General features: G+C 41.2%; 1 protein-coding gene across 1 annotated transcript in view; it reads right to left on the bottom strand.

The window, feature by feature from the left end:
* Positions 1-6,839: 6,839 nt before the first annotated feature.
* The window catches only part of col12a1b (collagen, type XII, alpha 1b), a 108,885-nt gene continuing 103,878 nt past the window's right edge, over positions 6,840-11,846 (bottom strand). Inside the window, exons 73-77 of the mRNA XM_084560728.1 lie at positions 11,724-11,790; positions 11,455-11,640; positions 10,304-10,372; positions 8,324-8,494; positions 6,840-7,808 (exon numbers count right to left, since the gene is read on the bottom strand). Of these exons, the coding sequence (XP_084416854.1) occupies positions 7,804-7,808; positions 8,324-8,494; positions 10,304-10,372; positions 11,455-11,640; positions 11,724-11,790 (498 nt within the window). The 3' untranslated portion in view covers positions 6,840-7,803. The remainder of the gene's footprint in view (positions 7,809-8,323; positions 8,495-10,303; positions 10,373-11,454; positions 11,641-11,723; positions 11,791-11,846) is intronic.

Raw genomic sequence — 11,846 nt, 5'->3', positions numbered from 1 at the left:
TGCAACGAACTTACAGTAAATCTGTCCATACACACTCCTGTCCAGCAGGTGGCAGTAGTGCATCTGAAAGCTGGTTTGCCAACTGCAAATTAAACCAACAGGAAAAAGAAGCAGCAGCAGAATAGTTAGCAGTGAGAAGGAAACAAAAACTGAGCAGAAGCCTTTGTTTCGACAGTGGTATGCTAGCTTACGTTAGCCTAGAGAGCTAATTAGCTTATGATAACTTAAGCACACCATCAGCTGCTCCGTGTCCCTGTAGATTAATTTCTCTTGCAGGTTATTATGAATGTACTGACATTAGCCATCCAGATTTTAAATTCTAAATATTGAACACGATTAAAAAGAACTGGGACGGCCCTGAGAGGATCTGTGAACGTCTCACACTAACAGATCGAGATCTGGACCATATTTCTTAAAGCTTCTTAAAACTTAAAGCTTAAAATTTTGGAAGAAAATTTTAAATTAAAAAAGAAACTTTTATATTGTTGAATTGAAGTTGGGTATGAAAAGATCAACATTTGGATAAATATCACCCCTGACCCGATTACCGTACACTGTGCTAATGTTTTCATGCTTACTGTCTTCTGTAAAGATCATCTCTCTGCTTCAACCAGAAACAACGAGCTTTGCGGGAAATGTGGTCATAATTTGTAGATTCAGAGTTAAACGGCCGCTACCAGTCATCTCCAACACAGCTTTGCAGATTTATAGCAGTAATGTATGAAGGTGAACATATTGGTGTCTTTAATCAGATTAACTCAGCAGGAGAACGTGCACACAGAGCTGAGTTCATTCTTAATGACCTTCACATTGACTTCCCTCGTGCTTGAATGTGTTTTGGTTCGCGTCGCCGTCAAACCTCCTGTCTCCGTCTTCTTCTGCGGGAGGAACATCAAAGCTGCCGATGAGGGAACAAGGTCGGCCCGCCCTCCTCATCCCGTTTCAATTAGAGCCGCTGGAGGTTTCTGATTAAAAACACCACACACTGCACTTTCTGCTGCTCTTGTTTTACTTTATTTCTCAGATACCTGTGTCCCGCAGTCTGACTTAACAAGTGAGGAAAATATGTTTGGATCCTGAATCGTTAAACCTTCAGGAAACCATCTGGCCTTCACCCTCCACTAAAGCAGGGCTGCAAATGATTACTGTTGAATTATTTTATTTAAGGTTGCACCAAAACAATAAAAAATCTTTCTGAGAAGTCAGTTAATCTTAACTATTAACATATAACAGAACTATTCCTAATAAATGTTATTCAGACATAATGATGACAAATTCAAACATGATATCTACGAATGAAGAACACATTTTAAACTTGAAGTTTTACCAAATGGCACAATTCAACCAAAGTTCAGTGTAATTAGGAGAATCTAGGGAATCTGTCATTAATTAGCATTGATTGAGTTTGATTTAACTTCACTGACGTGTGTTGATTGTAATGAGAGGAAACACAGCAGACACAGGGAGAACATGGAAACTCCACAGAGAAAGACCCCAGAACCCACAACCTTCAGGCTGTGACGCTAACCACTGCTAAAGGCTGCTAACACCCACTTAGAGCACAACGTTTGGTTTTAGAGGTCTCTGTGTGCAGAAGGTGCTGACATGCTAGCCATTAGCATCTGCTTTGGAGTCTCTGTTGAATTCTTTTCTCCAAAACAAGTGATGAGGACACAACACCGACTCCCAGGCTCTGACCACCAACTAACAACCAGACTAAACTCTCTGTAACCGTCCAAATATTCAGCGACTCAGCTACAGTTGGGAATAGTTTAAGTTTAAGGAAGCGTGCAACCGCTTTGTCTTCTTCTTTTGGGGTCCTGCCAGGTTTGTTTCTACCGGTCATATTACTGCCCTCTGCAAGATAAATATACACTGCCTGGCCACATAAAAGGTCCCACATTCTAATATTTTGTTGGACCTCCTTTAGCTTTGATTACAACACACATTCTCTGTGGCATTGTTTCAATAAGCTTCTCCAATGTCACCAGATTTATTTCCATCCAGTGTTGCATTCGTTTTTCACCAAGATCTTGTATTGATGATGGGAGAGTCTGACCACTGCACAAAGCCTTCTACAGCACATCCCAGAGATTCTTAATGGGGTTAAGGTCTGGACTCTGTGGTGGCCAATCCATGTGTGAAAATGATGTCTCATGCTCCCTGAACCACTCTTTCACAATCTGAGCCCCATGAATCCTGGCATTGTCATCTTGGAATATGCCCGTGAACATCAGGGAAGAAAAAATCCATTGATAGAATAACCTGGTCATTCAGTATATTCAGGTAGTCAGCTGACTTCATTCTTTGGACACATAATGTTGCTGAACCTAGACCTGAGCAACTGCAGCAACCCCAGATCATAGCACTGCCCCCACAGGCTTGTACAGTAGACACTAGGCATGATGGGTGCATCACTTCATCTGCCTCTCTTCTTACCCTGATGGTTCTCCACTATCCTTCCAGTTTTTAATAAAGTGTTGGACAGTTCTTAACCCAGTTTTAGTAGCTTCTTCAATCTCCTTAGATGTTTTCTCTGCTTAATGCATGCCAATGATTTGACCCTTCTGAAACAGACATCTCTTAACATCTTTTCCACGACCACAGGATGTGTCTTTAGACATGGTTGTTTAAGAAATGAGAAGCTACTCATCGCATCAGTTGGGGTTAAATAACTTGTTGCCAGCTGAAAGATAATCACCCATGCAGTAATTATCAAATAGGAGGCTCCTACCTATTTGATTAGTTAAATCCATGTGGAGACTTTTTTTTTTTGGACACAGTGTATATTAAGAGTCTCTGTCTCTGTTTAAAGAATGTCCTTACTTTTGACATTTTGGTTCGGCCTTTTAATTAAACATTGCAACACGTCACTGGATTCTATGCAATTGATGTATTTACAATGATGTTGACAACTCGTAGCAGCCCTAGTTTTCACATTTATTAAGTTGCTTGTCTTTTTTAATTAGTTCGACGCTTCATCTCGTACATTCCTTCTTGTAAATCAAACCAAAATGGTCCAGAAACAAAGTGCAGATGTGACGTTTAGGCCAGTGGGTATTTATTTCCTCCCCGATCATCTGAATCGTCTTCGTGGGATGCCTTGTGTAGTAACTAGTAGCTCCAGATGAGTCACACTCGAGTAGAGATGAACTCATCTGAGAAGCCCAACGCCAATGATGAGATGTTTCCATGGCGGAGGGCTGATGTTTACAGCTTATAGATGATTAGTATGTCTCACCCGTGCGCTTGGCTATTAGGCTTTATGTTTGTGGCAGTGATTCAGAGGGAAAATATCCGAAGAGAAAATAGCAGCAAGAGAACCATGCCAGTGAAGTTAGCCGATTCTCAACAGCTCCTCACTTCAAGGTCGTAAAAAAAATATAATAATAAAAAAGCCTTTAAAAGGGAGGATAATCGTACTTTAAGGCACTTTCCCCAATTTCCTGACTGCTGTATTTATACCTGCCTTTCCAAGTTTCCACTGCAGGATGGAGGTCTTTCCTTCAGAGAAATAAAACAGTGAAAATGTGCAGATGAGCTCTGGGACCGAGCTGATAATCCTGCTCAGAGCCCTGATCCTTTTCTTTTTCTTTTTTTTTTAGAATATATTTACTTAACATCAGTCTGTCTGTGCCAGTTAAATATTGTTGTTACTGAAATTGTTCCCCTGTGGTTTGCCCGAAGTTTCCTTGTGTCCCCCAGTTGCCACTCTTTGGTTTGGCCCAAGATCTGCCCCGATCGGTCCAGATGGTCTCCTCATTAGTCCAAGTCCTCCTCTTTTGCCACTGTGAGTCCAGGTGGCCTTCAAGTCAACCCAAGTGCACATCAGGTTGATTATTGTGCCCTTCTACCAGCCCAGAGTTCCTTTATGATATACCCAGGAAGGAGAACCTCTAGTTTGCCCCGCTATTTGTCAAAGCTCTTGTTAACTAGTTAGCCAGTGCGCCCCTTCAGCTAGCCACAGAGTTTATTATGATTGTCATTTCTTGTCCAAATGCTTCTGAAGTAAACCTGAAGCCAACTTGTCTCCCTCAAGAGCTTTTCTAGCTAGCCTCTCTAAGGTTGATCAAATGCCCCTTGAGTAAAGGTGCGTTCACACGAGCAGCAACAGAAGCCGGTGATATGAATCAACGAGCCGACTTCCAAATTCTTTTGTTGCCCCTCAAATGCATTGATGTGTCAACCAATCAAATACATTTGTGTCATCTGTTTTCATGGTTTATATACAGTCAACCAACTCCCGCCAATCCAGCTGCAACTTGGTGACAATGTACAACAATGACCGAGTTGTAGCTTTTGTTCCTCGTGGAATGAACTCAGCAAATGTTTGTCCAATTGAACCTCTAACGAACCCAACTTTGGAACTTCAAATGTCCAAATAGTGCTAAAGACCCAATATCTGATCAAAGTGGCTCTATGATTTTTCTTACCAGACCGAATATTTGTAAATCTCTAGTGTTGTGTAGAGTGGCTAAGTCCCAAATAGAGTCCTTTGTGATCTTGGTACTTTCCGTTTCTCCAATAACTGATCTAGTCCAACTAGTTATTCTAAGTGCCTTCACATGTTTGGCCCTAGTCCACCTCTTAAATGTTTCTCTGCTCAGTCCAACCAATTTCTTCTATTTCCGGCCCATTACCAAGGCTGTTCAGACCCCTGAGGTTCCCAAATAAAAAACAAAACGTGTAGATTTTCAGTAGTTTTATTGAAAAATGCCTCTTCTGATTTCAGAAATAAATAAGAAAATAAGGCTGTGGAATTCACAATCTGCAGCTAAAACATGAAGCAGCAATACCATTTCCATAGTCTTGCACGCAGATTTTTGACCGCATTTTATACTGAGAAAATGACAGGAATGACAACAACTATATTCTGGTTAAAAACAAATTGAAATGTAAAAAAAAAAACAAACAAAAAAAAAAACATGTACTAAATATACACCACAGACATGCAATTCCACCTTTGGTAAAATTAGCTGTGACGGAATAAAAGGAAAACCGATAAATATTAAGACTAAGAGATACAAAAATGAAAAGCGTTGTTTAACTACCATAATGAAACTGAACCTCCTAAAAGACGACAGTGAGCTGATTGAGAAGAGAGCTGATTGAGAAGAGTTATAGTCAACATACTGGATGAACTGTGACAGAAAATAAAACACAAAAAAACCCTCATCTGATGTCCCGACACTGTGAATGTTGTCTTTCCAGCGCTACTGTCGCTAGCTTGATGAACAGTGAGTGTACTGCTCAATGCTGCTAGTCAATACAAACTCGATGCAAATATGTTACAAGCAAAAAGACACTAGTGGAATAAAAAACTTACAGGTTTCCTTGGCTTCTTAACTTTTTTTTTCTTCCATTTAAAAAAAAAAAAAAATTGCCAAACAATCACCCCGAGCTCCCTCCCTCCATCCATCCATTCATCCAAACCCTTCACCTGCCACAAAAAGGAATATTCACATACGTTTGAAGGCATTAAAAGCTATTTCTGATAAATTTGAGGTGTCAAACCCCTTTTTTGTTTGTTTGTGTATAATTCCAACAACTCACACAGGTTGAGAAAGAAATAAGAGGAACACAGAGAGCATGTCTTATGATGATAGCCAGTTGGGTGTCTTTCTTGATAGTGATCTCTTTCTGCGCTGCGACACCTCGTCCACGGCGTGTTCTGGGATTACTCGGGTTTCTGGTTCAGATGGGAACTGTCCTGCTCGGAAATGGGGCCAGTTGAGAATAAACTGGAGTAAGTTTCTCTTGGTTTGTCTCAGCATGCACAAGAGGAAGTGGTTCGTAGGTGAAGCTCTGACACAGGTGGTTAGTAATGAGCAGGGGCGTGGCCACGGTGGTTTTAAAGGGGTGGCTTGTGTTACCCAGGCAGTACAGTACAAGTCTTGTAACTCCAAACAGGAAGTAGTGATGTCTGTAGTCTGGACTAGCCTATAAAGCCAAAATACATAAACTATGTTTGACCAAATTGGACTTTTTTGTGGATTGTTTAATTTTGCACAATCTTAGCAAGAACTACAAAACCAAACTCCTCAGTTGCACTCAAGCTAGCGCAAGCATTTGACTGCTAATTGTTAGTCTTAGCTCAAGCCACTATCATGTCTGTTGTAAAAGATATTGACGGTGAAATAAGCCTTTACAGCTAAAACACACAAACTACGTTTGGTCAAATTTGACTTTAATTTTGCACAATTTTCACAAGAACTAGAAAACCAAACCTTTTAATTCAGCTCAGGCTGGTAAAGGCTAACTGTTCGCTTCAGCTAAAGCTAGTTTACCTATGTTTTGTGTCGTTGAATTAAATTAACTAAATTTTGATGTCCAACACCTTAATAGCCAAACTGAACCCTATGTCAAAAAGTAACATCTAATAAAGCTAACTAGCCTAGCTAAGAATTAACAATGATCTCTCTTTGGCTTTCTACTAAGGTTTTTTGTATGTGTATATATATATATATATATATATAAATATATATATCCAATTAGCCTAAAAAGATAATTGGAGCTGCTGGCTAAAACTAAGCAGCGCTAACAACATTAGCAGAGATGAGACAGAGCAGCCAGAAGCTAATTAAGCAGTGGGGATAATTATATTATTATACAAAATAGACCTGAAGGAATGCTATCAAAAATCAAAAATTATTAAAAAAAAAATACAGAATCTTCCGCTAATTGTTGCTTTCAGTTTGTCTTTGTTGGAATCATTTTAAGAAACAGTAACTCAAGTTGGATGCAAACAGCTAACTAACCTAGCCATCTAACTAACCTAACCTAACCTAGCCAACCTAGCCAACCCCCCCCCCCCCCCACCCCCTCCTCCCACCGTGGACACACACCTACTAAACATTTCTGCCATGTTCTCCCTTTGCGTTGATGTTAGCCGTTCAGGTGTTAGCCAGGAATTACCAACACTGTCATTTCTCCACAACTCACTCATTTACAAAATACAACAACGAAACATGTCAACGACATAAAAGTCAAGTACTACCCTCTACCTCCAGCAAGGTAGCATTGTTAGTGTTTTATAACATCCAGGTGACAGTGAAGGTGATTTAGGGAAGAAAAGGAAAACCAATAAAAACTGATTTTTCTACATGAAGTTGCAAATGTGAACCTTCAGTTTGGCCCTGAGTGTTTTTTTTAAACAGCTACAAACATATGGGCAGGAAAATAAAAATAAAAAAACAATCAAAGAGGCGTTTTGTTGGCATTCAGCAAGCGGCAGGTTGTTGTTGTTTGCAAGGCACAAGCTTTAAAACTACAGATGTTAAAGGCTAAATGTAGAGGACTTGATTCAAACATCATTTACAAGACACAAATTAGTTTATTTACACGTGGTGAGAAATGCTGTTAACAGAGATGCTGCTGCTGAGGCTGCTGATGCTGGTGATGCTGTGGTAGCTGCTCTGGTTTCTCTGCTACAAATCCACCTTTGTTAGTATTGGTTTGGGTTGTTTGTTGGTGCTGTTGTTTGGTGCATGCTCCTCCACTCAGCACAAGGCTGCTTGGTTTGGTCTTTGGCTTCAAGATGCAAACAGGCCACTAAACAGGTCGGTGCCATCACCACTGCTGCTGCTGCTGCCGCTGGTGTTTTGTTCTACTGGCTGTGAGTCGTTGTTAGTACTTGTTCCTCTTTGTTGTTGTTTTGGTTTTCAGCACAGTTTGTTAATGGTTTCCTTTGGCGTTATGAGCAAGTTTCAGTTACAGGACTTTTTTTTTTTTGTTTTTTTTTTTTTGTTTTGTTTTCAGGAAGTCAGTGAAAGCAGCACAGGCGGCATAAAAACTCTACTATGGTCAACCTGGAACAGGCCAAAGAGGATGGAAGGTGTCAGTCAGGTCAGGAGAATAAACAAGTCTAACGATTAGTTACTGTAAGTTTCACGCATGCATTAATCATCGTGGAAAAGTGCTTTTTAGGGAAACACCTCTTCCTGTGTAAACCAGAGTCAGTATAATGTGAGTAAATCCTACATAGACGGTTCAGGACGTGTTAACCAAGCTCATCACCGAGACTGGAAGTAAGACTGTTTTCTACAACATGCAGCACAAATATGTAGACAGAAAATAGTAAGGAATAAAGTTCTGAAATGGTCAAATCACCGTTTCTAGAGTTATCTTGTGGTACAGGTGGCTCAGTAACTGTCTTATCTATGGGTATCTAGCTTTGTGCTCCTGCTTCCAGTGTTTGTGTCTAAGCTAAGCTAACCACGTCCTGGACCCAAACTCGTTGCCTGGCTCAGGTGGAACACAGGAACAAGTGAATCTCTGGCTTCAACAGCTACAGGACGTTCCAACGCTGGTTAGCGATACATACCTCCGTATCCCTGCCCGTTGTAAGGAATGCCGACGCACTGAGAGGAGTCGCAGTATCCAGGAGGTCCAGGGGGCCCACGGACTCCAGCATAACCGGGACGCCCGGGGGGGCCACGAGGTCCAGCAGAACCAGAAGGGCCTGGAGGTCCTGTCCTGCTCTCTCCTGGTGGACCTGGTGGAAGCACATGGCAGAAATTTATCATGAAGGTCAGCAGCAACGACGAGAAACTGACTGGAGTAAAAGTAAGATGTTTTGTTTAAGGATGGATTTTGTGATTCAAACCATTCTTCATTTGAAAATCTCAAATCACACATAACGACATTAGCTGTGACGCTAGGAAGAGCTTCTATTAGCTTGGAAGCTAGGGAGAACTAGAGTTCATTAAGAAATCTAGGGAGAGCTGTTAGCTTGGTGGCTAGGAAGCCACGAAGAGCTACCATTAGCTGGGCTGTCCTCTCCTGAATCAGCTGATCGGTTGGTCAATAGTTTATTCATTCTGGATCATCATGTTGTTGTGGAAATATTTGAATATTAAATTGTGATTAAGATGAAAAATGAGAAGAGTCTTTGCGTGTCCAGCTCTGTGTTTTATCGCTCCTAGGAGTAACTGTCGTCACTTTGTTGTCATTGGTTTAATCGATTGTTGATTCTCAGAAACACTGATTCTCTGAGTGTCTGTCCTCCATGTGGTCGTGTGTTTTAATCACTCCACTTTTGACTCTTTTAATTTCTGAATAGTTTAGAGATGAATCCAAATGTCATCGTGCTATTCTAAAATATCCTCGAGCAGCGTTTTATGATCTCTGAAACAAACATATAATTACGGTTCAGTATCATCATGGCGTTCCACTCCAGCTGGAAACATCGTAAATCAATTAAAAGTGACTGGAACACAGAAATGAAGTGAAGTAAAACTATGAGGAGGAAAAAGAAGAAGCAGGATTTGCTGATCCTTTTTCCCTCTCTGTGTTATGTCTAGACTTGGACCGGCTTGGAAACTTTCCTCACTAACCGTCTTCATCCTTGCCGTCCTCAGCATGTGTTCCTCCTTTTCCAACTCAGCCTTGTTAGCGTTTCAAAATTAACTGTTTTCTTTTTCTGCTCTGACGGGCTGCGTTGTTGTGAAGCTGTAATCAGGCTGCTGGACTCAATTTATGGCTGCTTGTTGTCTTTATGCATGATGAGCTGCAGCTTCGCAGGAAGTGACGTCTATTTATCTTTAATGCCAATTTGAAAGTAAAAGCAACACCATGTAACCTTAGCTGAGCAATGCTGCCAGATCAAGTTGATGGTTTCCAGCCCTAAAAGTTGTTAAAAAACCACCAAGACTCCATCAAAAACATTAGCAGGACAGGAAAACTCCCAGTACGCCAGAGGAGGAAAGAAGTAAAAGTCCTTTGGTTTTGTTCCAAATCAGCATTAAGATGATCCCAAACCAGCCCAAATCTATTTTTACCTGCAAAATAAAATTCAAAACCGTCGATGTGATCTGTCAACAGTGGCTTTTGTCGCCACATCTGGTAATTACAGGATTCTATTGCTTGGCAAGTGGCGAAGGATAGTGAAACATAACATCTCAATCTAGAAGAGCTACTATTAGCTGGGAGGCTAGGAAGCTAGGAAGAGTTACTATTAGCTGGGAGTCTATGAATCTAGGAATAGTTACTATTAACTGGAAGGCTAGGAAGCTAGGAAGCGCTACTATTAGCTGGAAGGATAGGAAGCTAGGAAAAGCTAGTATTAGCTGGGAGTCTATGAAGCTACAAGAGCTACAAACCGTCGTACAGCACAACTAATAACGCAAGACATTGCCAGGCTGCTCATCGTGAAATAATACACGTTTTGTAGATAGTTTTCTAGGAAACATTTCTAACATCAGATCAATGGTCGGCTGTTTGTCCGGGCGCTGATCACCGACGCTGCAGCGGCGCTGATTTGGACTGTTTTGGGTTGACATTTTGTTAAGATATCAAGACGTACCTGCCGGCCCCCTCGGTCCTTTCTGTCCCACTCCTGGAGGTCCTCGATCTCCTTTCTCTCCTGCAGGACCTGAAGAAACACAGAGTCAAGTAAAGTTATAGTTATACCAGTCATATCCAGACTCTGCTGTAACGCAAGTTTTATTGCAAGAAAACAATGAACAGCCTCATTGTCTTTATCAATACTCCATGTCGGCACATGGTTTGTCACACGTGTTTAATTGTCCAATGACTCAGCTCATAAACGTTGCTTTCTCCAGCGTTAAACTCTCAAAATTCATGTTCAACTTCCTAGAGAGAACATTTTGCTGACTTTTTTCAAAATGAACACTTTTCTCTAATGTCAAGACGACGTTATTTAGTAAAAACATAGTTTCCAACGGAAAAACCCCGGACCAACTTTAACTTTCAACCACAAAAAAAAAATGAAAAAAAGATGTGGACAAAGATGTCCACTTTCTGGGTCAGAGCAGAAAGTCATCTCAACACAGAAGAGCTGCCAGATTTCTGACCTCAAAACAGGATGATAAAAGAATTAATAAATAAATATAGTTGTTGAACACACGTGAGACAGACAGTAAAGCACTAACAGACACAGATCGTCTTGTGATCCACTGTAACAAAGCAAAAAGCCAAACCAATAAAATCACAGACAGTCCTGTTCACTCTCTAAGAACCAGATGTTGCCAGCATGTTTACAGCTGCTCTTACACTGTAAATGTTTCTGGTGGTGTCAGTGGAAGAAGATCATCACCTTCTTCAGCTAAGCCTCGTCGTCTACTGCAGTATCTTTATGAGAATATATTCACTGAGGTTTGAAGCGTTAATGTCTCCTGGATTAGTTCTTTTTTTCCACTATTGTTCCGCTCCACTACATTTTTACATGCTGCCATTACTACTTACTTTACAATATTGCATATGAAATGTGAGAATTTGCTAAAACTATTTGTAGATTTGTTCATTTGAAGATGTATCAGCAGTCCTGATTATACTTATGTACTTTTGCTTAAGGTGTATTTAAACTGCAGGACTTTAACTTCGTCACAATTTAAAATCAAGCCTGACTGATGAAGCCTCTTCAGTATCTGGTGACGGTTTAGTGCAATTTAAATAAATAAATCACTGAGACCAGGTTTTTCTCCCGGGTCGTACCTCTCTCTCCCTGCTGGCCCGGTTGACCAGGATTTCCAGGGAATCCGTTCCTTCCTGCGCTGCCTGGCTCTCCGCGTGGTCCCTGTCTGCCCTGAGGACCAGGAGGCCCCGGGGGGCCCGGGTTATTGTTGGCTTGCATACCGTTTGGTATCTGGTTCAGTAACGTGTTGACACGGGTCATTTGTTCTGCACAGAGGAGGAAGAGGAGCGTTACAGCAAAATCAAATGACTAGACCTGCAACATCATGAGTCTTTAAAGGCCGACTCACCGTTGACTAGCTGCACACACACTTGTCTGGCGATGGAACGCATCATGTTTTGAGGAGCAAAGTCGCCCTACGAGCACAGAGGCAGGATTAGTTAGAGACAAAGGAAGTGGTTTAGGAATCAAG

The sequence above is a fragment of the Chelon labrosus genome, assembly GCF_963514085.1.
Source record: "Chelon labrosus genome assembly, chromosome: 14".
Taxonomy (NCBI): Eukaryota; Metazoa; Chordata; class Actinopteri; order Mugiliformes; family Mugilidae; genus Chelon; species Chelon labrosus.
This window is presented reverse-complemented; position numbering and strand designations above follow the sequence as displayed.